The sequence below is a fragment of the Ipomoea nil genome, unplaced genomic scaffold (assembly GCF_001879475.1).
Source record: "Ipomoea nil cultivar Tokyo-kokei standard unplaced genomic scaffold, Asagao_1.1 scaffold0805, whole genome shotgun sequence".
Taxonomy (NCBI): domain Eukaryota; kingdom Viridiplantae; phylum Streptophyta; class Magnoliopsida; order Solanales; family Convolvulaceae; genus Ipomoea; species Ipomoea nil.
In genome coordinates this window covers 412,700-440,622 of record NW_017617233.1, presented here as the reverse complement: position 1 = coordinate 440,622, position 27,923 = coordinate 412,700, and the positions used below count along the sequence as shown (strand labels likewise).

Here is a 27,923-nt window from a genome sequence, read left to right as displayed (position 1 = left end):
AAGCATTCACATTTCAGAGAACATGCCCAGCAGTGAGAGAGTGAGTGAGAGCAAGAGAGAGAAGATGAGTCCTCCCCCATTTCAATCAATCCATCCCTCTTTGTCTGTACACTCAAGATTCAAGAATTGAAGAAACTCATTAACCACAATGTTACAAGTCGAGTTGTCTATTGACCTTCTTGATTTGAGTCAGATAGTTGTAGACAACCAGATAATAGTGACTGTGAGTTTCTCTTAACACTCAAAAAAAAAAAAAAAAAATATTAAAGAAGAAGAAGACACATTTCTCATCAGCTGCAGCTAATCTCTCTCAACATTTTCTTGACCTCAGAAGCCATTAAAAGCTGCTAGCTTTGCACACTACAAATAATGGTATCAGAAGAAGAATATAGAGAGCAAGAAAACACAATAACTCATGTAGAGCCACATCAAGAGGGCTAGTTTCAGAAAACCCAGAAAAAGGAATATGTCATAAGGGTACATGCAATACAGCCAGCCTTAACATAACTTCATCTTAACATGCACCCACAATATTACTCCATTTCAGAGACAAGAAGAACTCCATAGAAATTAATGCTACTACTGCTACTACTAGTCATCATCATCATCTTCCATTCATGGAGTCAGCTGGCAAGAAAAAGAAGAAGAAGAAAAAAAAAGCCCTAGTTTTTGGCCTAATCTAATGATTTTCACCACTAAGTTCCCCAGAAAAAGCACAGATTTTTATCATGGAATGCCCTAAAAGTGGAGATAAATTGTCAGGGTGTTCATCATCTTCGATCTCCATGTTTTTTGTTTTTTGGATTTTTTAAGGTTTTTTACCGAGGGTGTGCTTGTTGTTGTGCATCCAGACCTTGAAAACGTGCCTTCTAATGCCGTAATCGTTGCAGAGCTGCTGCACCGCCGCCTCGTCTTGCTTCTGAATCCGCCACTCCAGCTTCTCCGCCAGCTCGAACATTTTGTCCTTTTGCTCCTGGCTGAACTTTGTTCTGAACCGTTTCTTCGACGCGCCGCCGCTGTTCGGGTTCGATAAGTCCATGTCATCCATCATTTCTTCTCTGTAAGCGGCGGCGCCGCCGCCGGAGGTGGAGGGAAGCGCGAGAGGGCGGTGCTGGGGCGGAGGGAGGTGGTGGTGGAGGTACCCGGTTGGGTGGGGGTGGTAGCCGAAGTGGACTAGGGCGGTGGCGGCGGCGGCGGTTTCCGTCTCCTTGCGGTGGAAATTGCGGTGGCAGTTACAGGCGGCGCATTTGAGGGCGTCGACGCTGCCGTCCTCCCCGGCGGCCATGAACTCGCCGCAACCGTCCACCGCGTGCCCGCCGATCCCCACCGCGTGGTTCCTCAGGCACTCCCTGTACCGCGGCTTCCTCATCTGAAGTGGCGCCATCACTCCGCCGCCGCCGCCGGGGCTCATGGACGCCATTTTCGGCTGAGTTGGCTTCGAGTTCCCCAGCGAGTCATAACTCGCCCCCATCTCTATATCTCCTTCTTCTCCCTTCTGCTCCTCTTGATCCTCAAACTCCATGCTTTCTTCTTCTCTTAGCTCTTAGCTCTTCTTATACTTAGCCAAATCGTACGCTAATTTCCCCAACTAATTATCTTCCGTAATCTCCATTCACCACTCTCTCTCTATATATACCTCTGTATATCTAACCTTAACCACAACAAGACAACCACCGGCAACATAGTAATGCCGGTCTTTTTCACTTCTCACTTTTTTTTTTTTACCACTACCCTTTACTTTCTACTATTCAATAATTTCCACAAACTATCCGTTACTCAATTGCTCTCAACAACAAGCCATGAGATAGCTATCCATCAAGGTTAAGCCGGTAACTTTGTTGCCTGAAATTTTGTAAGCGAGTTATTAAAATTCTAATATTTTGTGATAGCAAGTCATTAATGAATTTTTGGATTTGATTACATCAAAATAAATTGTTTTTTTTTTCTTTTTGTAAGGGTGTGTTAAAAATTCCCTAATCGTATGATGGCACTTTTAAGCTCGTATCATACTCAGACTTATTCCTATTTACACTGGATCGATCCAATTAAGTGACAAAATTCTGACCAAATTGATTTTTCTATACCAAAGATGGTTCAAACTTTGGACCTCTTTTTAAAAACTAGAATGCACAACCATTCATGTCAACCAAATAAATTTTTCATATAATATTCAAACTTTAAATCTCACCTAGAGGGAGGCATAGTGACGCAATGAAGTTCCCAAATTAGAGAGGTAATGAGTCTGCTTTACCAAAATTAGGGTGAGATTCTCTCTCTCATACCCAAAATGGATGGGCGACCGGCTACCGCCGGTCAAAGTGGCGTGATTGACAGATCGCCATTGCTTTCACCGCACGGTAAGTAAAAGCTTCGATGGAGGGGAGGGGACCGTAAAAAAATTCGGGACCGTGGGTCCCACCTGTACAGGGTAGGTGGCAGCACGGCAGCAGATCAGATAAAACCCAACAGTGCTCCACGCGCCCCCGCCCGCGTCCCGGTCACGACATCGGCGTTGGGCGTTGGGATTATTGATTAAGTAGCGTTCGTCTCAGTGTTTTGTCCGTTTTGTCCCTAATAAGTAAACGGAATACATACGCGTATGAAGGAGGGCACGGGAATAACGTAGGAAAAATTGAAGGTGTCGGTATTTGGGGTCGGGTGGTTGGTGGCTCACCGGCTTACGTGCGACCTTCTCGGCTTAGGATTTTAATGTTTTTTTCTTCTTCCAAGAGATGTCTTATCTTAATTAATTCATTCAATTTTTTTTGTATGTTTAATAATATTTTTAAATATATAAATTTCATATAATAATATTAATTTGTTTAATACTATTGACTCTATTACAATGCAGTATATGTTTATAACTACTTTCTCAATTTATCAAAACACAAAAAAGTTAATATCGTCCCCACTGAGTCAAGTAACTTGGTGCTACTAGACCACAAGGTCTTTGGTAATATATTTGTAAAGTCTAAATTTCATTTCATATAATAAATTCTTTTCTATGAATTAAATGAGTTGTTGATAAGGTATTTATATCTATGTTTTTACTCCATGTTTGAAACTATTTTGAGTGTTAAATATTTTAATTTTATGCAAAATGTGCCTTATTTACATTCTTCTAAAAGGTTGAACCACAACCCATGTGCTTTATTTACATTGTTTATATTATTAGGTGTAATAACAGTTGATTTGGAGAGCATCAAGCATATTTTGCCCAATTTTAGATCGACAAGTTTCAAATGGGCATTGTTTAATGGTTCAATTGGCAGTATTTACGAAAAAAGACCAAGGTGCGAATCTCAGCGGCGACAATGTGAGAGTTATGCCCAAAGTGAGCAGGTCCTTTGTGCGGACCAGCATTTGACCATGTCTGAGCCATTGAGTCGCCGTGATTTACATCCTTCCACATGCTATGTCGGGCCGGAGTGTGGGACGCCAAGGATTGGAATTTAACCTCTTGAAAAAAGAGTATTAGAAGAGATCAAGGACACCAGAGCCGACCTAGATGTGCACGTTAAGTGCACAAGCGTACACACGAATGTTCACTTACTAACCTAAAAAATTGTGCATATTGTAAACATTGTTTTTATATAATAGTCTACAAATCATACATAAGATATCCCCTCTTTATACTTATATTCAAACGGAAGAAATCATGCATGCAACTAAACGACACACCAAAATGTATATAATTAATTGCATTGCAAAATCATGGTTCTACGGAAAGCATAAATTCTCTAATTGGTCTGCACATTTTTAGAAAAAGAAAATAACCCATTTCCCATCCATTTTCGTTAGGTTTGTGAAATGAAATGCAACAGCTAACAATTTGGGATTGGAAACCTTTTTTTCTTTTTTCTTTTTTTTTTTCTTTTGTTTTTTGGTTTTTCCTATGATTATGTTGGAAATTGAAGTAATCAAAGTGCGACTTTAGGACCACGTACCATTGCTTCTTCCATGCATGAACTTAAAGCTTTAAGTTCATATACCTTGGGTTATACTCATGCTTGTTTTCTGCAAACAAAATAAAGCCGGCCTGCTTTGGCAAACTTTAAATTAAAGGTTTTGTAATATTTATGTTTATTATATTTTTATTCAAATTTACATTTTTAATGTTGAATTATTATTATTATTATTATTATTATTATTATTATTATTATTATTATTATTATTATTATTATTAACTACTTGTTTATAATTATGACATAATTATATTAATAATAAAAATAAAAACAAACAACAACTACTAGGATGGTGATAATAATAGTAACTTTTAGATTCAACTTATTTTAAAATCTAAATCTGAAATTAATAAACAAGTCCTTAATTATAAGCCATTTTATATGTTACGGAGTATATGCTAATAAAAAATAATTAAATTATCCTTAAAAAAATAATTAAATTATCAAATATTTTTTACAGACCATTAAGTCAAAACAACTAATACAAGTAGCTATTAATTATTATTTAAAAAAAAAAATAGAACTTCATTAGGTCAGGTGTTCAATACAAATAGGAATTGAAGAAAACCATACAAGAGACCAGTTTGAGAACGAGCAACCCTAACTAGAGCGTGGACAACGTTATTCACTGATCTAGAGATGAAACTAACGTACTGACACTACTTCAAAGTGTCTTTAAAAATTCTTGCATTCATTGATAATGAGCTATTAATTATTAGTTATCCACTAATTGCCAACACCTCATTATTCTTCTTCTTTTCTTCTCTTCTCTATTCCCTCCATTTTCCCTTTTCTTCTTCTTACATCTCTTTCTTTAATTGCCATATATAGAATAAGTATTTTGTTTTTTCATTTAAAATTTTGTCTGCTAAATTCAAAAATTTTCAAATTTCCAATTAACTGCTAAAATTTTCTAACCACCAAAAAGATGAAAATTAGGATTTTTTAATTTTTTTTTTTTTGTGTCTAAAGTTCAAAAGTTCTTGTCCACCCAAGTAAAAAGTGGTCGAAAAATAAGAGATTTTTCAATCATGTACTAAATATGAAAAAAGCGGAGTATTTCAATAATATCAAGTGATTTTTTTTTTATAAGAATAATTTTTTTTTTTTTTTTCAAATTATCCCTCCCCCCCTCCCCGAAGTTACCGAAGGCAATAACACTAAAAGTTTTTCCCTATAAAAGTATAGATATTATTTTTTTAAAACAAATGTTACAAGACAGTCACATTTTGATATGAAACCACTTTTCTCTAAATTGGAGTAAACATGAATGGTTGTAAGGCATGTGAGTGTGGCAGGGGGTGCAACAAAAGTTGGGGTTGGGTTATTGAGTGATTTCATATATATGCTAGTAGTATTGGCCCCATGGCTAGGACTTGCAGTACAAATAATAATTAAGGTTGGGAAAACCCCAACCGAATTTGTCCAATAGTTGATTTGATCACTGCAAAATTTTAAGTTCTACTCTCTATTAGAACTGCCTATTGATTTTCTTGGTTTTTGCCAATCAGCTATGGACAATCTAGACTAGTTGATCTCCTTGTTGTTATTTATCGGCTAAGGTCACAAGACGTGTGTTTCACCACATGTAATGACTATGAGTTCTCCCGTAAATCAAAATAATCAAAGTTAAAGATATTAAATAATGATAAGTGCTAAATTTAGGGTAGCCATGTCTAACTCTTTTCTCCACTAGCATCATGCTTCCACTGAAATGGCAAAAACCCTCATCTCTACTTTGCTTTTAATTTGTCTCAACATCTCCCTTTTAATGAATCTGTGTCTGTCACTCACACGCTGCCCCTTTCCCCGTACCATATATCTTACCATTTCTTTACGAATATATTAGTTATGATTTACAAAAACTCATGAGTTTTTTTTTTTTTTTTTTTTTTTTTTTTAACGTCTTTTTGTAATAAAGCAAGAAAATTTGAAAACGTTTCATGACCGTTCCGTAATGAAACAAAAATTAGAAACACATTTTTAAATGAGAAAATTATAAGGTTCTAAACAATAATAGTGCCTCTTGTACCCTGTATTACCTCAAAAGAATAGTTAATGCTTTATGTTTATACGGGGTACTTCGCGCCCATTCATTGAGTCCCTGATGTTTACAAGGAAAAATAACTCAATTGTATTTATATAAACAACTCGAAAGCTTATTTTGCGCTTATTCCTTATTAATTATTATCCTCAGATAAATAGAGAGCGAAAAAAATAAAAACACACATTTAAACTTTAAAATATAAAGAGGTAGAATTGTGACAGGCCGGGTTGTTATGGTAATACCAAGTACTCGGTCCTATAGACTTTAATGTTATGAGGTATGCTAAGGCGAAACATTAAATGGGGCGGTTACCCTATATTGTCTTGTTTCTCACGAGGATACAACAACAAAGGTCAAACCAATCTGCCTCACGCACTGCTTTCATCATTAAGGCCAACCTGAAAACGGGTTGTTCAGACCTGAAATAACAATATGAGTTCCAGTCATAACTCAGATAAATTACTGAGCTTCCAGTTCCAGTTCATTAAAGATTTGAAGCCACTCCAACTGCACATAAAACCATATAACAAAGTAGAGAGAGAGAGAGAGAGAGAGAGAGAGATCGCCTAAAATGACAAAATGAAGTGAATTACTGATTGGGAAACCAAAGAAGACTTGACAACAGGGCAAGGGGGAAGAGCAAAGATCTTGAGCAATATGGACAAAATATGAGGAAAATGCCCATTGTATTGTTTCTAAGGAAACACATTAATGCCTTGCTAATGCAGCTATTGATTCAGATAAATAATATAGAATCCAACTGTGCTTCTCTAATATCAGATAATTCCGTTTTAGAAAGACAAGTATGATTTTTCCCCACAAATGTTATAACCAACATATTTGATCAGGCACGATACGCAGGTTTGCAAAATTGCACTTCTTTGAGACAGCGGAAGCATGTAATGTACCAAAGTTGTTGTAGGCCGCCGACTGGTTCACACAGAATGCATGTTGTGTGCATCTATAGCGTCTTGCAGGCACTGCACTGACCCATTGTAGTTAAGAAAGCCCATGAACCAAAACTCATGGGTATCAACAGATATGACCTGGATATATTTTTCAGCAGGATTCGTTCTGCTCACTGAAGGGTTAACTGCTTTTAGCTGATGTAATGGGATAACTACCTGCACACATTGCAGAGAAATATAAAGAGGTTGAGAAAGGACTTAATGTGATTAGAACATAAACCAAATAGGACCTAGCCTCAACCAAGATCAACTTTGCCGAGATTATGTTTCAATGGTTCAATTAACATCCTGACAAGGTAAATGAATGAGTTAAAGCAGAAGTGCCAACAAGGAAAACAAAACCAATAACTCCGGCACCACTATGTACATAGAGAGATCATCTTGCAATTATATAGCAGAATATTAAATATCTAGAATTTACCACCTAGAGCTCTGGACTTTGGAGTTTGGAAAAGGTATTGTATGATAAAAAGGGCATGCCTGTTTAAGTAACGCATTGACCATTCGAAAGAATAATTTACTATAAAATGGTAAATATGAGTTTCCATCTTGCAGATGAGGGATGATCAACGAATTACCTTACAGCTTACATGGTTATATGTTTTATAAATACACATAAGCACACTCGAAAGTCTAAATACTAAGAAGCAAATCGAAACATACCTTATAATAGCTCCATTCAGTCTTGTCACCAGCTTTGTATGAAAGAGGACTATCACTGCAAAATCCAAGCTTTGCAGTAGAGACGTATAAAACCCCCATAACTGGACCAGCTGATGTTGATAAGTAACAAGCAAATGAATCTTGAAGTTGCTCTTCGGGCACTGTCTCAAATGTTTGGCGAAATATCTTTTCATAGCCACCTTCAGCAAGAACTTTTGTCCCCTGTGCAATTCTTCCCAAAGCAGCATCAGTGAAGCTTGGCCCCGTTTTCACTATAGGAACCATTGGCAAAGACTTCAGTGATTTTGTCAGAAAAATATTCTAGTCTCACAAATATTGAGATTTAACTTTCGCAGATGAATTTATAAATAATGAAAGCACAATGGCAAGAGCAGATTAAAATATTTTTTCCCTCTGAAAAGTGATTAGAGCATTACACAACAGAAGATGAGGCAAAAGTACAAAAGAGAAACCCCATCAAATCTTTAGCTCCCCTCACACCACAAACAAAAGGAAAGCTCATAGAATTTAAATGCCATATACGGCAGAAGTCTCAACATGGGAAAAGAGATGGTGTAAAAGGAAGAAAATGCAGGGCTATATATTCTGATGGGAAACAATTGGCTCCCAAAGAATATATATGTTGATGTTTAAATAAATGAAGATTGTTTTAATGAGTAAAGACATTCAGGTATATAAACAATACGTCACACAATCTTTAAATAAAATGTCTGATCACAATCAAATATCGAATTCTCTCAGAGGCACTCAGTTATTCACATCATAAGCCTGAAAAACCTCATGGAAGCTGTTCTTTAGATAGTCATACCAAGATAATGCAAAAACAATAGCTTATATAAATATATCTAAAGAAGTATACACAATCAACCACACAAAGCATCGTATTTTCCAATGTCCATACTAATAGCAAACTTCCATCAACTATGCAAGATAACTTGTTTATATCATTGTAATATAACTTCTCATTATGCAATTCTACTCACACTATGTTAAGCAAATGTAAAAAGAATTTTGGGAATCCTGGGAAAGAGAAGAATATTAGCTAAATTTTGGGAATGCCTAAATTTTTTAACTTAAAAGCAAATATAAAATAATCTTCATAAATCATTTAAATGATTATTTGCAAAGTCATAGTAAGCATAACTATCTAGGATTAATGGTAATTTTTATCAGATTATGTTCACCCGTCAACTTCAATCCAGCATGATATAAATATTTTTTAGTGAAACAGCTAGAATTGAATCCCTGTGCCTAGCCCCTGTATCTATGTTAACTAGAGGTTGAACAGTATATGTTGTTTGGTGCTATGGAAAAAGTTTGTCCACTCTACCCCCACCAGTTTGTCAATCATTTCTCTAATTTATACAGTAGATTTGTTCCACAAACATAATGTCATACTGCTAGATTCATGTGTCATCTTCTTCATATCAATAATCAAAGATTAGGATTTAAAAATCACTTTCATCTTTGGGATGATGAAGCACAAACCCATGATCTGGAAGAACCCTCGAAAGCAACCTCTCTATAATGTACCATACATGCACACATTCTCAAAAATGAAGGACAACTTACAGTGCTGCCAAGTGTTTTCCGCAAAATCCTCAGCCTTCTTTGTTGCTTCTCCTACCTTCTTCCTCCATCTCCCTATGACATCTTTAACAGTCACCATTGTATCTGACATCAAAAGCAAAGCATCAATACTATATCAAAATCTGTTGTGTTGGAAACTAGTTATCAACATAAAACTTCCCAATCCTGCATTTCACACAACCATATTGTAGTCATCAATTTCACAACTAGCTCTTCATTTTCGATTCATATTTGATCAATGCAATGGTTTACATAGATAAGACTATAAGAGCGTGAATTTGAACACTCGAATCTAGTTATTCTTAGTAGACATTAAAAGTCATAACGTTTAAGTAAATGTATATGGATTAATAGATAAAACATGTGGAAGTAAACATTCAATGAATAAATTTATAGAGAAATGCAAAGAGATTTATATACATTCGAATCTCATGCTTGTTATGCGGGAGAATGTAAATATCTAAAAGAGAAAGGGAGGGACCGACCTTTGAAATTGGAGGAAGACGAATTGTTGTTGGCAGAGGCAGACGAATAACCGCCATAAGGATTGGATCCGGGTTCATCGGACGGCATCGTCCGCGGTATCGGCGACTCCGTCACCAATTCCTGGCTCCACCTCACCGACTTCTTCGATCTATTCACCGCGTTCGCCGATTTTTCATTCTCAATCTCGCTATGGTTCTCATTCGCAGCGCTCGAATTCTCCGGCTGCGGCCCTAAGTCAGCAACGGGATCGGGATTCTGACCCCGATCCGCCTCCAGACCCGAGCTCATCGGCTCCGCATCCGCCTTCGCCGACGTGGCGGCTACTTTCTTTTCTTCTCCGCCGTTGGGCTGGTCCATTACAATCCGTGACCTAGAAAGTAGGACTCAAATCCAATTCAGATTTTTCTTTATGAAACGGTGGATTTGTGCGGTGGCGCGTGAGATTTTGTGTTGGAGGTGGAGCTCTCCGCTAACGATCTCGATGTTGAAATGTGTGATCTTGACAGTGAATCATCGGCGTCGACAGGGTAACCGGTTATAACGGTGAAGGCCGTACGGTGGGCGGTGAGATGGTGACCGGCGAATTTAACGCGGGAACGCAGCAATATTGGGTCGTGCCGGCCCGTTTTTGGACTTGGAACCAAAGAAAATGGGGCGCCTAACTTTTGACTCTGGAAACAAGTCTCCAAAGGGGAAATCCGATAAAATTTATACCAAAAAAAAATTAAATTTTATTTTTTAATTTAAATTTTATTTAACGAGTGGCAAATATTTTGAGATCAGAACATGTTCCATCTCTTAATAACTGTTTGATTGTATACTTACCGTGTCGTCAAGTAACAAAAAACAAAAAATATATATTTAAAGTGAAGCACTACTTGTACTCTCGAAATATGTTTATTGTGTATTTTTGTGTGTGTTAATCACTCGGATTTTGTGTCTTTCTTTGGGTCTACTCGATTAATCTCCGTTCGCTCCGAGAAGCATGAGAGCTGATCCAGGGAAATTGTCACTTATGAAAATCAAACTCGGATTATCCTTAAGATCATCCCCACAAAGAAACTCATTTGCCACTTGAGCTACCCCTTTGAGTTGTTCGTTATGTTTTAGTTATAGCCCTGTTTGGTAAATAGTTGTTAGCTGTTATCTAATTAGGTTAATTAGAAGACATAACTAATTGATAATATTAGCTGATTGTAAAAAGGTGTTTGTTAATTAGCTACGAAGTATTAGTTAACTAATAGTTGTTTGGTATAATTTCATTCCTCAAAAAACTAATTAACCAAACACTTGTATTGATTTTTTAGTCAAATCAAAATATTAATAGTGGTCAAATAAGTCAAAATTAGTTTATAGGCTAACTATTTTACCAAACATGACCTATATGTTTTAGTTTGTCATCTAAATTTTTAAAAGGTACATACTATAAATGTTAAATACCAATATAGCAAGCAAATATTCTAAATTTCTAATGACTTTGTTACATAGGATTCAATTGAGACATCGTTTTTAATTAATCGTGAATGAATTCGTTTGTAAGAAAACGAGTATGATGCAGGTCTGGCCCAACATCAAGCTATAATTCAATCTAGAAGCCTAATAACAATCAATTGTTATACCATGGACCATTGTTCATATTGCATTATGAACCTTGATATAGAAATTATGTACCTTCAGTTAACACATTATATACTTACAGTTAACAGTTTCTGTACATGTAAACAAATAACTTGATAATTGCTTACACATAATATGATAACTACAGGTATATAACCTATTAACTGTATGTACATAATGTGTCAACTATATATACGACTTGATAATTGTTGACACATAATATAATAGATACAGATACATAAACTATCTACTTCAGGTACAGAATCTGAAAGTTATTTTTGGACCAAGATTTACAATGGAAGGACCATATCGGCCATGGTATAATTTGTCAATAACGATCTTACCAATCGACAATCGCAATTACTAGTGTCCATTTTTCCGGTCCAACAAACTCTCAATTTGCACATTCAATAAAATTGGGCTCGTAAGATAGGAGCCAAAATTATAGAACTTGAAAGTTGAGGTAGAAGCTCATCAAAAGAGTTCATGAGATTTTTATTATTATTATTTTTGGTTAAGAGTATTGTTGAGTATTACTAGTGGGTTACTACTTCAGTGAGTTCAGTCCTCCTAGAGTGAGTAATGGGCCTAGTCCACAATGGGCTTGGCCCAATAAATCCCAACAAAAACCATTTATTACAGAAAAGCGCCGCTTGTCTTTTATTTTGGTTTTGGCTACGTAATCATCAACATTATCAAACTTCAAGGGGCCGTTTAGTAACTGGAAATTTCTGAAAATTTCCGGAAACTGGAAAATAGAAAACAGAAAACATGTTTACTAACACAGTTTCCATTTTCAAAACTGAAAATAATTTCTGAAAATTTCCGAAAAACTGAAACACACTTAAAAACTGTTTTCAAAATAGAAAACAGAATCATCTATCATCTATTTAGTTATATGTCACTATAAACACATTACTATGATTACATTCATTATCATCTTATTTTACTTATCACTATCTTCTATCTTTTCTACTTACCTTACTTAAATAAACATAATTTATTTGCTTATACTTTAAAGTTAGACATTATTTACATTATCAAAATTAAGAATTAAACTCTATATAATGTTTTAGATTTTGATTGAACTCAATAAACTAAATTTTAGGTGAAAACTAAAAAAATTAGAAAACAGAAAACAGAGAACAGTTTTATGTTAGTAAACAAGTTTTCTAAACAGAAAACAGAGAATTGAAAACAGAGAATGAAAACTGAAAAATTAGAAAATGAAAACAGAAAACAGTTTTCTGTTAGTAAACGGACCCCAATTCTTGATTTGTTTTAGACACAGGTACGACTTACGAGGTATGCATGCATGTATATGAATGCCAATCTGTCATGATATGCATGATATGATGCACGAATTGTCATTATCAAACTCTAATATGTTACATTTATATTATAATTTGTCAAATTTTGGACCTGAACCGAACTCAAAACAGAGTTGACCCTAAACATTCACATATTTAGACTGAAACTAACCATATAGACTTAAAATCTCAAGATCATTCTTTGCTAATATAATTCCGAGTTGGTTCAAGCTTACACCGATGTGCCATCACCTCTAATTTTGACTAATTTGATCACAACAATTAATTAAAGGAAGAAACTAATGCATGAGAAATTGAAAAGTGATGGTTATCAATATTTATCAATATTCCGCAGCAGATCCTATTACCTTTTGGACTTCACTCAAAAATGAAAGAACAAAAAGCAGATGAGATCTATCACCAATGAAAAAGCTGTCTTCCATTACAGGGTCTAATCTGATGGCTACTTTCCTTAATTTATCTCTTAATATAATTACGACGCTTCAAAGGAAAGAGGTGAGGGGAGGTCGAGCTGAGGTCTCTAATGTGATGGCTACTTTCCTTAATTTCAATTATCTACTTGCCTTATTTCAATTATCTCCATCAAGAGGTTTAGTTGCACTCTAGGCAATTGTTATGCCATGGACCCAAGGTAGATTCAGGTGGTATCGTTTCTTCAACCAATGATTTTTTTTTTTTTTTTTTTTTTTTTTTTTTTTTTTTGTGAATATAGAGCTCAAAAATGATTAATATAGAGTTCTACAATTGTGAATATTGAGTTCTGTAATTTTATATATTGAGATCTAACATTGTGAATATTCAATTCTAAAATAGTGAATATAAAGTTCAAAAATTGTGAATATAGAATTCTGCAATTGTGAATATTGAGTTATGTAATTTTGTATAATGAGATCTAAAATTATGAATATAGAATTTTAAACTTGTGAATTTAGAGTTCAAAAATTGTGAATATAGAGGAACGAATTCTGAAGACAAACGGCAAGAAAAGAAGCAATTTTATTTTTAATTTAAACAGCGGGGTTTTGGACCGAGTCCACAGCATAATTTGTCGTTGGGTCTAATAGTGGGCTTAGTAATCCTAAAGTCTCAAATTCAATTCCAGTTAGGAACTATTTATTAACCTTATTGGTTTAAGTCAATTATGAACAATTTAAAGTTGTTTACCTATAACTAACGGAGTTTTTTGCACTTTTGGTCCCACGACTATAGTGACACTAGCAGAATTGATCCACGACTTTTGAACCTTGCAATTTTAGTCCACGACTATTGATTTTTTTGCAAAAATGGTCCTTCCGGTCACTTTTCCATCAAAATTTCACCGGAAAAAAAAAAAAAAAAAAAAAACTCCATTTTTAGCCGGGCTAAAATTGACATTTTACTTATCTCAAAAAAAAATTGACATTTGACTACATACTAACAATATTACTGAGCGTGCAAGCTGTGAGCTTCTCCATTTTCTCTCATCCGGCTTGTGAGTTTCTCTATAAAGGAAATACAGAAAACGGAAAGGTAAAAGCAATTGCATTTGAGAATTTCCGACGCTTCTCTCATCGGAAATCTATACAACGAAGCTTTTTCGATGTTTTCGGATGATCCGGCAGACGTGATGGCTCTGCCTCCAATGCTGCTGCCGGATAACCCAACTAGCCCGGGGAACGCCACGACCACTCCGCCGCTTACTGACAGCCCTGCCTGCTCCAGGAACTCCGCCGCCTGGGGCAGTAGTATGTAGCCCAGTAATATTGTATGTAGTCAAATATCAATTTTTTTCTTTTAACTTTTTGAGATAAGTAAAATGTCAATTTTAGCCCGGCTAAAAATGAAGAAATTTTTTTCCGGTGAAATTTTGACGGAAAAGTGGCCGGAAGGACCATTTTTGCAAAAAAATCAATAGTCGTGGACTAAAATTGCAAGATTCAAAAGTCGTGCATCAATTTTGCTAGTGTCACTATAATCGTGGGACCAAAAGTGCAAAGAACTCCTAACTAACGTCACAAAGTGAGTTTTATTCATAGGGCACTTTCAGAATTTTCTGATAAATCAAAGATTTAGCTGCGGGCAATGTGGGCTGGACAGGATTATGATGTTTAATGACCGCCGGATTAACAAACCACAATGAGGTCAACAGCGTTGGACTATTAGATGGCACATGTTGTCGTTACTCGTCAAAGGGATTGGTTCCCATCCCATCCCACTCCACCCAAGCTGTCATGTGCGATATGTCATTACAAACAAAATTTTAAAGTTGGGACTTTTTTCTTCTTTTTTTTTTTTTTTTTTTTTTTAGTTATAATTGTGAGTTGAAATAAAGGTTTTGTTTCCGACATGCATCCATGCTTGAAGTTTTGGCAGATGTAGATATTGATAGCTGCTGTTCTTGGAGCTTTGCTGGAACTCTGTGTGCTCATATTGAGAAGTTTAGGGTTTCCGGCTACTTTGTGAATTAAAAAAATATTCGTCACTATTTATTTATTTTTTTTTTTTTTTTTTTTTGTGTGCAAGAGAGGGACGAGCTCGAGAAGATGTTGAATGAGAAGTAATTCTCACACCAGAAAGTTATGAGTTCTTCAATCCCCTATTGATCGAGTTTGTGACATAAAGAGTATGGACTGGAATTTACTCAGTGGCCAGTATATACCCGAACCCTTTTAGTTGAGTCGATCTATCACACATCCTCGGATAGTGATAGGATTTTGATTGTCAGCCAATAATAATTAATAATGCATATGAAGCAGCCAGACAATATACAGTATAAATAGGGACAGAGGGAGTATATATTTCTCCACAAAATAATGCAAATCATACAAACTAAACAAACATCTCACGAGTGATGAGTTCCCTATGTGTTGGGGTTTGGTTGAACACATAGAACCTTTGAGAATTGAGAGACCCCCCCCCCCTACCCCCACCCCAGCTCAGACCCACACGTGTTGTCCGATCTGACCACCTTACAAAAAGCAGGAATTTTCTTTTCCCCTTCCATGGCAGCTAGCAGCTATGACAGATTACTTATCATCACACTGTTGAATTCCCAGCATGCTACATGCTTAAATTTGAGTGGCTGGTGGGATCTTCATTTATAGTAGTGTGTTGAGTATCCATCGGGTTGGCCGAGTTCAGTCTTTTGCTTAATTTGAGATGTGGCATTGGGACTTACTAGGAGGTATAGTTAAATAGTTAATGTCCATTTACTTATAGTAGAATATGACAATCAGATAACCAAAAAACTCTGTAATTAAGCGTGCTTGACTTACTGCAGTCATGAGATGAGAGTGAGATCTAACATTGTGATCTTCTTCTATGGGCGACAATTTAAAGAATCAAGTATACCATTTTGTCATCAAAACATAATACCAATTGTTACGCTAAGAAAGTAAAATTAAGGGGTCGTTTGGTTCACAGAATGTAAGATTACCTTAGAGAATGTTAGATTGCTAGGAATGTTAAATTACTGGGTACATTTATGTGTTTGGTTAAAATTGGGGTATGTAATATAATGATGTTTGGTTTAGCGTTATCTTTTATACACACTATAATATCCTTAACATATTTTCATATATTTTAATAAATTTAAAAATTAAAATAAATAAATAAGATAACGGTATCATATATAATTACATGATTTTAAAAATCCTATGTGGAGGGAATGTGACATTCCTTGAGAATGTTAAGTTCCCTAAGATAATATGAACCAAACACCGGAATGTGAGCTTTGGAATGTCACATTTCCTTGATTATATTATATAACCTGAACCAAATGCCCCCTAAGTATTTACTACTAATTATAACTTTTGACGCATAGTAACAATGACTTAATCTTGACAATTAGTATAAGAGTAAATCGTTAGTTCGAATCCCAATAACTTTTGGATAGTGGCTTGATCCTGACATCTTGCTGCTACATACAGTTCAGTAAACCTTGCCACACTCACCATCATGACAGTACCTTCCAGTTTTTTACCCTGGGGTGATGACTTCAATGTAAATTTACCGCACATCCAACACTTTCACCTTCAGTAGTTTACTGAATTTACCTTCATATGCAAAAATTACAGTAGATGGATCATGATGGTAAATTGGACCAGAATAGAAGTTCACATTAAGCACAAACCTCACCCACATTAACTACAAAATTCATGCAAATTAATCACTCGTATAATTGTACAAGAGACACTTACCCGTACTGAAATTTAATTATATATATATATATATATATATATATATATATATATATATATATATATATATGTACAAACCTGTGGACAATTTGAGGGAATCATTTGACGCCGTTGGATGGTGGTATTGGACGGTCCTGATTTTTTTCCTCTTACGCGCTGTGTGCATGTAAGTATGTTAATGTGTGCACGAGCTTTGATGGATGATTGTGATTTTTTCTGTTACGCGCTGTGTGCATGTAAGTATGTTAATGTGTGCACATGCTAATCCCATAAATTGTTGACAATGCGCCCTGTATGCATGTAAATATGTTAATGTGTGGACGAGCTCAAGTTTGTATTTTAAGGGAGTTTGTATTTAAATGCAACCCTATATATATATATATATATATATAATTTTTTTTTTTTTATTTTGTAAAAAAAATTAGTGTGGTCAGGTACCCCACTGCTAGAGTGGTAGTACACTGAATAGGCCCATGGATAGTCCCCCAGAATACAAAGTATGCAAGAAATACCTAACCCCAGTCAGAATCTAACCCTGCATTTAACCCTAGTTTAGTTTTATTTAAAGAGAAACTATAGTGGCAGCTAATAAGTCCATTAAGCTCTCTCCTTCTTCTTCTTCTTGTTTCCCTGTCCTCTACTCTTCTTCTTGTAGATGAACAGCTCTGAGAGTCTTCTGACCTAAGCCTGTGTTCTAACAACAACTAATGATGTAAGCATGGAAATGTTTGGAGAGAAAGAGGAGACATTTTCCCCAGTTTTGCTTCCATCATTCCATTATTCCCTTTCTGCATTATTGGGTTTTGCTTGTTCTTGGTGGGTTCATAGGTGGATGAACTGAACTAAACTAGCAGTAATGGTGCCACCTAACAAGTACAAAAATGGAGTTTTTGTGCTTAAAAGATGTGAAAAGGGGTTCTCATGAGTCATGATGACTTGTTTCCCAGCTTGCTTTCTTTTCTGAACTGTTCTTGATCATCATCATCTTCTTCTTCTTCTTCTTCATTACTACAGTCCAAGAACAACAGCCCAAAGTTCTTGAAAGATTCCCCAGAAGTTTCAGTAAAAAGATTGGAATTTTGTCAGCAGATCAGAACAACCAGCCATGAAGAGATCATCACTTGGAGGCTCTGATTCCTTAGGCAAGACCACCCTCATTGTTTTTTCTTCCTGCAAATCATCAATCTGTAACTTTTTCTTTAGTCAGTATAAAAACTCTTCGAGTGTACACTAAATAAATACGTTGTGATCTAATCGATAAAGAACCACAAAGAGTTAAATTAGATTAGGTTGTCAAACTCCGGTTAAAAATAGAACTTATAACATTAAATCAGCTTAGATTGTCTATAACTTATTAACTCGAATCAGATCAATAGGTCGCACTTATGAAAAATAGAACTTGTAGCTTTATAGTTATAGGGACAACGGTCTGACCAATTTGGTTGGGTTGCCAAGCATTTGTAACCTTTTTTTCTTTTTTTTGGTGTTATTAAGGTTTGGGTTTGTTGATTTTAATGCAGATGTTTACGGTAGGGAGTTCCGGTCAATGATGGAAGGTGTTGATGAGGAAGAAGGTGGCGGCGGCGGCGGCGGCGGCGTGGGGGAGAAGAAGAGGCGGTTGGGGGTGCATCAAGTGAAGGCTCTGGAGAAGTACTTTGATATGGAGAATAAGCTTGAACCGGAGAGGAAAGTGAAGCTTGCTCAGGAGATCGGGCTTCAGCCCAGACAGGTGGCGATTTGGTTCCAGAACCGCCGTGCACGGTGGAAGACCAAGCAGCTGGAGAGAGATTACGGCGTCCTGAAAGCCAACTATGATTCCCTCAAACGCAGCTATGAAACTCTCCAACATGACAACCAAGATCTCCTCGAACAGGTAACACTTCATCGTGATCTGATCTGATCTATAATGTTTGTTTTGAGATATTTTAATCGTTTTGGTGATAACTTTTGCAGATTCGGGAGCTGAAAGGGAAGATGAATGGCGAGGACGACGGAGAGAGAAAAGTGACGGTGACGGTGAAGGAAGAGGCGGTGGAATCCTTTAGCGGCGGCGGCGACAAGTCGAAATCGACGGCCGCCGTCTCGCTTGACATTGAAACAGAGCTAAACTTCGGCGACAACCATTTCCACGGCGGCGGCGGCGGCGGCAACGCCTCGATTTTTGCGGAATTCAAAGACTGGTCATCGGACAGCGACTCCGCCAGCGCCATACTGAACGATGACAACAGCCCCAACGCCGCCGCCATGTCTTCGTCGGGGGCGGCGTTCTTGACGGCGTCCGACAACCCCGCTCAATTCTCGGAGATCCCGAAAAACATCCTCGGAGATTCCTACGACGACTCCCAGTTCGTGAAAATTGAGGAGCACAATTTCTTCGCCGCCGGCGAAGAGCCCTGCACCATTCTGCTATCGGAAGAACAGGCTCCAACGTTCCCTTGGTGCTCCCCTGACGATTGGAATTGGGAAGATGAATCCTAAGATCAAGAATTCAAATAACTTTCTGGTAAATTTAAAAAATTTCAGAAACATTATTGGAGCATGAAAATTAAGAAAAAACATTAGCTCTGTAATCACTGTGTTAAATCAAATTGCACAAAATGAAATTTCATTTGCTTCCTAGGTAGCAGCTATCAAAGAATCACTGTGTCTCAAGAACACAAGACACCGGCAAATCATTTCTATGTTCATCGGCATTATGTTACGTCTTTCATATCAGTTACTCCATTTTTCATTGCAATTTAAGACAGATTTGACCAAAATAATGTTAATAATAATCAAATTTGTGATTATTAAATATGAAAATTATGTTTCATCTATTCTACTACCTAGGCAATTCTTCCAACTTCATAATTATTGGAGGGAGAAAAGCTATATATATTAAAATAAATGATTAAACAAAAATTCCCAACATCGTATTCACATATATGCCCCACTAATACCTAAAAAGACGGTATTAATATTAAAAGATGTAAAGAATCAACATTTCCTAACATGATAGTTAAGTGGGTGGCTCTTAAAAAAATTAATTAAACAACCAATCAATATTTATTAATAGCCTCATAGGTGTGAATAAAATGGTGAGAGTCTCTTTCAATTTAATTAGAGATTTTACCGATGAATATATTATGAATGGAACCGAACCGATCCAAAATGACGGGGCGTGGAGAATCCGAGCAGACTCGAGGCCCCGGGGTTGAGCCCCGTGCTCAACCTGGGCTGCCTCGGCAGCCGGCCTCAGTCATGTTGCCCGATATTCGGACCGGGCGCGGTCAAAGCGGAGAGGAGGGGGGGGGGGGGGGGGGGGGGAGGATTGCTCCCCCGGTTTAGGCAAGCAGTTAGGGGTCCGTAGCATGTATAAATGGTCCCTCCTTTGTCCGATTAAGACATGTTCTATTCTCTTATCCTAAACTACTGATTGTAATAGCATTATCCTACTAGTGTAGTAGCTTAACAACGTTATTATCAAATATAATATACGGTCCACGTGACCTTATGACATCGTTTAGCCTATATACTTATCTTTTACTATTTACATTCTTAATCGAGTTTATTGGTTCGGGTCACCCCGAGTTAATTAAATCCATCATTTACATTTGAGCTCGAAAATGCAGTTATTTTTAAACTTTGACACCCTTTAAAATCTTATCCAACATAAACCAAGATTAGTCTCTATTAGGGGTGTAAATGAGCCGAGCCGCTCGCGAGTCGCTCGTGAGCAGTTCGGTCAACGCTCGGCTCAAACTCGGTCAAAATCGAGCTTGGCTCGAGCTCGACCAGCTCGTGGATTAAACGAGCACGAGCCGAGCTTAGGTATTGTAGGCTCGCGGCTCGACGAGCCGCTCGCGAGCCTTATAATATATTATATAATATATAATATATAATTATATTATATTATATTTAGTATATAAAAATAATAATTAGGGGAGGGAAATTAAAATACTTTAATAATTATGTATGGATAAAAGTCATAAAACAAAGTAGTTTAAATTTTAAATCAAACAGGTCAAATTTGAGATCAAAATTGAGCTCAAATTCGAGCCTAAACTCGAGCTCGAATTCGAACCTGAACTCGAGCTCAAGTTCAGGCTCGAATTCGAGCTCGAGCTCGAACAATCGAGCTGCTCGAGCTCGAGCAGTGCTATCATTAACGAGCACGAGCATGAGCCTACCCATGCTCGGGCTCGGCTCGGCTCGTTTACACCCCTAGTCTCTATGTATAGGATTCTAGTAATAATATTTTTGTTTAAACCATAGTTATAATATTTTTTGTTTAAAAAAAAAAAAAACAACATTTGAAGGGCTAGATGCCGATATTAATTTATGTTAATATAGTAAATAAAATAAAATAATTTAATTTTTTTTTGATGGTAAAAATAATTTAATTTAATTTATAATATATAATAAAACCTGGCTAGACCAAGCCTGCTCACGTAGAATCGATCTGCTACCTTAATTTAGTTCATTCCACATGTCTACAACCTATAAGTCGTCATTAAGAATTTTATTATTAAAATCTAATCTCTTCACTATATAATATAATACACAACCAATTAGAGTCGTGAGTTGTTGAGTGTTTGTTTGTATGAGTCATAAATATTGAATATTAGATATGAATCTTTGCATATAATATTTTGGTTGAATTGAGACTTTAAAATTAATATTGTGACGAATAGTTTTATAGTTTTATATCTGAAGTTTGAAAACAAAGTTTAGATGGTTATGAATTTTAGGGATTTATAAATTATAACCATGTCTTTTGGTAATTTTCTGATAGTAGATTCTAATTAGGGGCAAATTCAAAAAAAAAATTGTTAGTGGAAGTAAAATATTAAAAATCAATGAGATATTATTAAAACAAAAAAAAAAACAAAAAAAAAAACAAAAACAAACTACTTAGAGCCGAGCCATCAATATTGTTGACTAAGGATGAAAAATTAAAATACATTAAAATGATATAAAAAATATTCAAAACAAAATATGAAATATAATTAATTAGATTAAATAGTTCGAATATAAAACACATTATAAATCATTCATATCATTATTCATATTTTTTTTTTAAAAAAAAAAAAAAGAAGGAAAAAACACAATGTTACAAATAAAAAATCCAATTAGAGTTAGAAATTAATCTCATTAATAACAATTATAAACTCACTATTAAGAAATTGCTTCTTTTTTTTTTCTTCTGTTTGGTTCATTTTTCTGAAAATGAACACACACACACACACACACACACACACACACACACACACACACACACATATATATATATATATATATATATATATATATATTATTTGTTATAATAATAATATATGGTGATTGTGATGGCGACGGTGGTGGTGGTGTTGTTGTTGTTGGTGTTGGTGTTGGTGGCAGTGGTGGTGGTATGGTTGTGGTGTTGTGGTGTGGTGGTTTGGTGATGGTAATGGTAATAACTCGAAAACTAACTTAAAAAGAAGAGAAGGAAGAAAAATGAAAAATAAAGAATTCGAAAAATGTCTTCCAACTAAAAAACTAGGAAGACATTTTTTGTTAAATTGAGTTTTTTTTTTTAATTATTATTTTTCTTTGATTTCATTTTCTTTGAGTGCCCAAACAATAGAAACTTCATAAAATGACTTCCAGAAGTTATTTTCTGAGTTTCCAAACAAACCCTCGATTTAGATTACTTTTTATTTTTATTCTTTTTTTTTTTTTTAATATTTCCTCCACTATAGATTAAAAGAAATGAAAAAATTTAAAAAGTTTAAATGGAAGAAAGGAGAGAATATTAAAGAGGACTAACCAAAGAGCATTCTTAAAAGATGCGAGACACGATTGGATCCCAAATATTACTTTACTTTATGAATTGCAACATGTTTGGTTGAAAAGAAGGAATTAAGAAGAAAATGAATTGTAATTCGTTGTAAAAGAATAAAATTGGAATAAAGTAAGAATTTAAATTACATTATTGGGTAGAGAAGAATAAAAATGGAAAGGGAAAGGGAAAAATTAATATAAAGACTAAAATACTCTTGTGCAATAATATTAATAATAATATTCAAAGGTAAATATGTCATTTTTTTTCCCTTTCCTTTGTATGGATGAATTACAATTCATATAGGGGCCTATAAATTGCAATGCATCAAATTGAGGTTCAATGGAATTGCAACTCCCTCATACCAAACAATGCAGTTTCTCCTTGAAAGTGACACTGGATTGCAATTCATGCTAACCAAACACTCCATTAGCTGTTGTTTGAAGGTGTGATATAGGTGAAACTCGCTTTGCAATTCTAATTAATAAAGGATCACAAAGAGGTAAACCAATTTAATGTTATATTATACAATAATATGATAATAAAGCTTGCTTTTAAAAGTGAAAGACATTTTTAAAATAAAAAATAGCCTTAATAAAAATAATTTTAGTGTACATAACATTAAAAATGGATTAAAAACGAAATAAAAAGTGACAATATTACGTGAGGTTAAGAGTTAAAACCTACAAATAGTCATAATTATATTCTTCAAATCCCTATAAAGCAAACCATCTTTTCACTTTAAACCCCTTTGGTCTTAGAGTCTTGGCTCCATCCACCCAAATCCTTTTTAGGATCGCAAAACTCTCACTACAAATTAAACAGTGAAAATAAAGTAAGACCAAAAATCCAAAATATATATTATATCTTTAATGATTTATGAATATGGTATTGTATGTAATAATTGTTGAGAAAAAAATGAGATTAAAAAATTAAGAACGTAAATAAATAAATAAATATGAAGAGTTTATGTGCTTCGGCTAAGAGCTTACATCTAGGGGAACGAAATTTTTTATTTATTAATTATGATAATAAAATATTAAATATTACAAACATTATATTTATAGACAATCTTAACAATACATTTATAAAATTATCATTGTACCATACCACAGGGGATCGGAGCTGCCCCGCACCCCAACTCACTTAGCAAATTTAATTTAAGTTCAAACCACAAAGAAGTGTTGTAGCTCTAATACATTCCTCTACATCTTAGTCAGCGTTGTAGCGCATATCATCTCTCTATAACGTATGAGACATACACAACAATAATGTTGTTGATATGTTTTATATTCTTTTACAATATCACGTGTATGTAAAAATATTGTGTGTATGTATACATACTAAAAATAGTTAGAGAATTAATCTTTTTGTTGAAACTTGTATAAAAGTAATCAGTACACATATCTGAGGGCACATGTTGAGCATATATAATAATATATATAAACGTACGATTCAACTACTTTTTATCCCAACCAAGTGGCTTGTAGTCTATTAGTATTCAATTGGCCCTTTATGTGGGATGTTTTAGGTTCGAGCCTTGGTGAAGGTGTAGATAGTATATGTGGGTGTCCCCCTTCCTTTGTAATAAAAAAAAAAAACTACTTTTTATTCCACAGTAAAATAAATCAAACAAAATTTAATTGTTTATTGAATTTTGAAAATAAATTAAAGAACTACATTATGAAGTTTTCTCCCATTTGAGAATCAAAATGGTATAAAGTAGTGGAAGATGGATTCATGTTTCCAATTCCAAATATAGTTTAAGTGCATAGAATCTCTTTGCTTACCTCAATGCTTCACATTGGTTTATCTTCATTATTAGGCTTAATGGTGGTCATTTTCCCCCACTAGGCTTACTAACTACTACTACTTAACTATAATTAACATACCCACTTTAATATTTAATTCTTTTTTGGGAAAAAAAAATATATTTTAAGATTCTTTACAGTAGGGCACAAGTTGCAATCTCAACTTTGTTCAATCAATACTTCATAGTTGCATTATACTATGTTAGGGTACTAGCTTTTAGCAAGTGAGAAAGTGCACTTAATTTTTTGGTCTTGTATGCAACTTTTCCATACCATGCACCTTTGTATCTGTTGCATGATTCCTTATATGTATATGTGGAACACGCCTTTCTATAAAAATGTGAATTAATCCTATTCGTCCATCTATATTGATTTAACAGTTAAAAAATATGGTGTAATGAAAAAAGCAAGATGACACTTTCATGCTTGTGAACAGGCAAGTGCATGGTCATGCGATATCCTAGCAAAATGCTCCATAGTACGATGATCTCTTAAGTTTTGAGCTCGATTCACGACATCCCGGCCCACCCCTTATTGAATTTGATTTGTCCTCAAATCTCATCCATGATTAAACAAGAATGAGTGTTAATTAGTTCATTGTCATTCATCACAAGCAACTTGAGCATATAGAGTACAAGCGTATCTGGCTATCTTAATGCACATCACACTACATGATAATTTAAAGAGGGAAGAATAACATTTTTCATATATATAAATACATACACATATATATGGAGTCACATATATTTTTTCATTTGAATTAAAGTTTTTATATATATATATATATATATATATGTTGATGTCATCTCACATTATTATTTGAAATGTTTGACATATACAATATTTTATTCAATAATTATATTATAATCCAAAGTACATCCAAAGATTATAATGGGGTCGCTAGAATTTGACTAAAATAACACTAAAGTCTAAATCAAGTATGAATATGTGTGTATATATAAATATAGAGAGAGAGAGATAATGACTATTGGCAGCAGAAAATGCACAATAACATCAATTCTGTAATTCAAGTTATTAAACTATTTAAATAAGTTAATACTTAATTTGGTTCCTCGACTAATTTCACCACTTTAGTCCTTCACTTCTAAATGTGCTCAATTTCTTCCTCTGCAATTGTCAACTAAAATGATGTTAACTAAAATGATCCTGATCAGGACTATTTTGATTTGGGCAAGGGACTATTTTAGGTAAAATTTGTTTAGTTATGAATGAAATTGAGCAAGTTTGAAGTCGAGGACAAAAGTGGTAAAATCTAATACTCGAATAGACCAAATCGAGTATTTATTACTCTATTTAAATTTATTTAACAATTTTATAATTTTTCTTAAAAAAAGTGCATGTTTTACTAAATAAAAGTGTAAATGTATTGACAGAGAGTATATTTTTTACATTTTCACACGACAAATCATTTTAGCACAATAGCACCACACACACATATATATAGAGAGAAAGAGAGGGGGAGAGAGAGAGAGAGAAGTCATTATTATTCCATGGAGGTATGAACCTAGTCCTTCCTATATTGGTTAATCTTAAAAATCTCAAGTTAATGCTAATTGCGTTACGAAATCATCATTTATTTGTTACGTATACACTTTATTCTGCCAATTGTTTTTCAATTCACTTTCTGTATAGATTAATTAAAGAAAATAAAACTTGTGACAAGTAGCAAGGGACCCTAGGTTTGCGAATTAAATTAAATATTGTTGCCCAATGTGTGGGTTAAAAATAAACAAAATTTTGTACTCTGTAATATTTATGAAAATGATTCCGTTCATTTTTTACTTGATTTCAGATCTTGCAAATTAATAATTTGAATTTGTCTATAAGTTCTCACTTGTGGCTCTCATATGATTAGAATTATATATAAGGCCAAGTTCCAGTGCGGCCGCACCATTAGCTATGCAAACACACACCAATAGTGTTAGAAAACGCAGAACAAAAAAATGCACCAATGCACCCAAAAACGCACTACTAGATATACATAAACGCACCATATAGTATTCGAAAACGCACAATTAGGTGTGAGGAGGTATGGTGCGTTTTGTGGTGCATTAGTACATTTCATTGTTATATGTTTTCTAACACTATTGGTACATTTTTACATACCTAATAGTGCGGCTTCATTGACCGCACATTAAGACATGATCGCATTTGAGCTGACATATACATATATATATATATATATATATATATATATATATATATATATATATATATATATATATATATATATAGGGATGCACTCAGGTGCGGAATAAGTGCTCAGGAGGGAAATGCGAACGAATCAGCACGCGACACGTGTCCAGATCTAATAACTTTAAAAAAAATGCGGTGGCATTTTCGTAAATAATTGAACATCGAAGTGCAAGTAAAATCACTTACAAGTGCACCTACTTTCACCTATAAGTGCATGTAATTTTGCCTTGTTAGCATTCACTTTCCGCAAACATTCATGCACCTGGGTGTGCTTATAACTATATGTGCAACTATTTATAACTATAGGTGCAACTACTTATAACTATAGGTGCACCTACTTTCACCTATAAGTGCATGTAATTTTGCCTTGTTAGCATTCACTTCCCGCAAACATTCATGCACCTGGGTGTGCTTATAACTATATGTGCAACTATTTATAACTATAGGTGCAACTACTTATAACTATAGGTGCACCTACTTTCACCTATAAGTGCATGTAATTTTGGCTTGTTAACATTCATTAATCTGAGTTCAGCGGGTAGTAATACCCCTGAAAACCACTCGCAAACATTCATACACCTAGGTGCAACTACTTATAACTATGTGTGCAACTACTTAGAACTATTGGTGCAACTACTTAGAACTATAGGTGCAACTAAGTATTGATGCTCAGTGTAAATTTTTACTTGCACCTATAATACATTTTACATGTACTTATAATACATTTTACTTGCACTTCGATGTTCAATTATTTACGAAAATGCCACCGCGTTTTTTTAAAAAATCAGTGTCTTTCATCCATTAGATCTGGACACGTGAATGAACAAAATTCATTCCTATTTCGCGCCTGGACGAAGCATTCGCACCTGAGTGCGATTATATATATATATATATATATATATATATATATATATATATATATATATATATATATATACCCACCTAGTTCTATACTTCTATACGCAATGATGTTTGTTTGAAAGAACGGTGGGGCCCCATGATTCCTTGGGCTGGGCCACCAACTAAATTAAGGGGAAAAGGGGCCAATATACAGGATCAATGGGTCAGAGCATACTGTCCTGGGCCCCTGACACTTAGGGCCCACCAGGAGCGGCCTAATCCGTTGTAAGCTTCCCCCATACCGATTTTAAGCGATTGTTCAACACCTACAATTTGTACTCCAAAACCCTCCGGCTGCGCATTTAAATGAGAGATTGAAATCCTAATTG

General features: G+C 35.0%; 3 protein-coding genes across 4 annotated transcripts; 1 reads left to right on the top strand and 2 right to left on the bottom strand.

Annotated features, from left to right (window-relative positions):
• Window positions 1-418: 418 nt before the first annotated feature.
• LOC109177541 (zinc-finger homeodomain protein 2-like) lies at window positions 419-1,711 on the bottom strand. Its single transcript, XM_019326921.1, has one exon. It carries the CDS (start codon window positions 1,520-1,522, stop codon window positions 809-811), a length of 714 nt encoding a protein of 237 aa, XP_019182466.1. The 5' UTR covers window positions 1,523-1,711; the 3' UTR covers window positions 419-808.
• Window positions 1,712-6,183: 4,472 nt separating this feature from the next.
• On the bottom strand, window positions 6,184-10,404 carry LOC109177916 (GLABRA2 expression modulator-like). Of its 2 annotated transcripts, XM_019327411.1 has the most exons (5): window positions 9,740-10,404; window positions 9,237-9,338; window positions 7,644-7,915; window positions 6,921-7,136; window positions 6,184-6,431 (listed from the first exon to the last, which is right to left on the bottom strand). In XM_019327411.1, exons 1-4 carry the CDS (start codon window positions 10,095-10,097, stop codon window positions 6,948-6,950), a joined length of 921 nt encoding a protein of 306 aa, XP_019182956.1. In that variant the 5' UTR covers window positions 10,098-10,404; the 3' UTR covers window positions 6,184-6,431; window positions 6,921-6,947. The 2 variants fall into 2 exon arrangements, with proteins under 2 accessions (XP_019182956.1, XP_019182955.1); XM_019327410.1 differs by lacking the exon at window positions 6,184-6,431 and having other exon boundaries at window positions 6,579-7,136.
• Window positions 10,405-17,458: 7,054 nt separating this feature from the next.
• Window positions 17,459-19,567, top strand: LOC109177938 (homeobox-leucine zipper protein ATHB-16-like). The gene is made up of 3 exons (XM_019327442.1): window positions 17,459-18,008; window positions 18,387-18,739; window positions 18,820-19,567. The coding sequence occupies exons 1-3, from the start codon at window positions 17,972-17,974 to the stop codon at window positions 19,342-19,344; spliced, it is 915 nt and encodes a 304-aa protein (XP_019182987.1). The 5' UTR covers window positions 17,459-17,971; the 3' UTR covers window positions 19,345-19,567.
• Window positions 19,568-27,923: the final 8,356 nt, after the last annotated feature.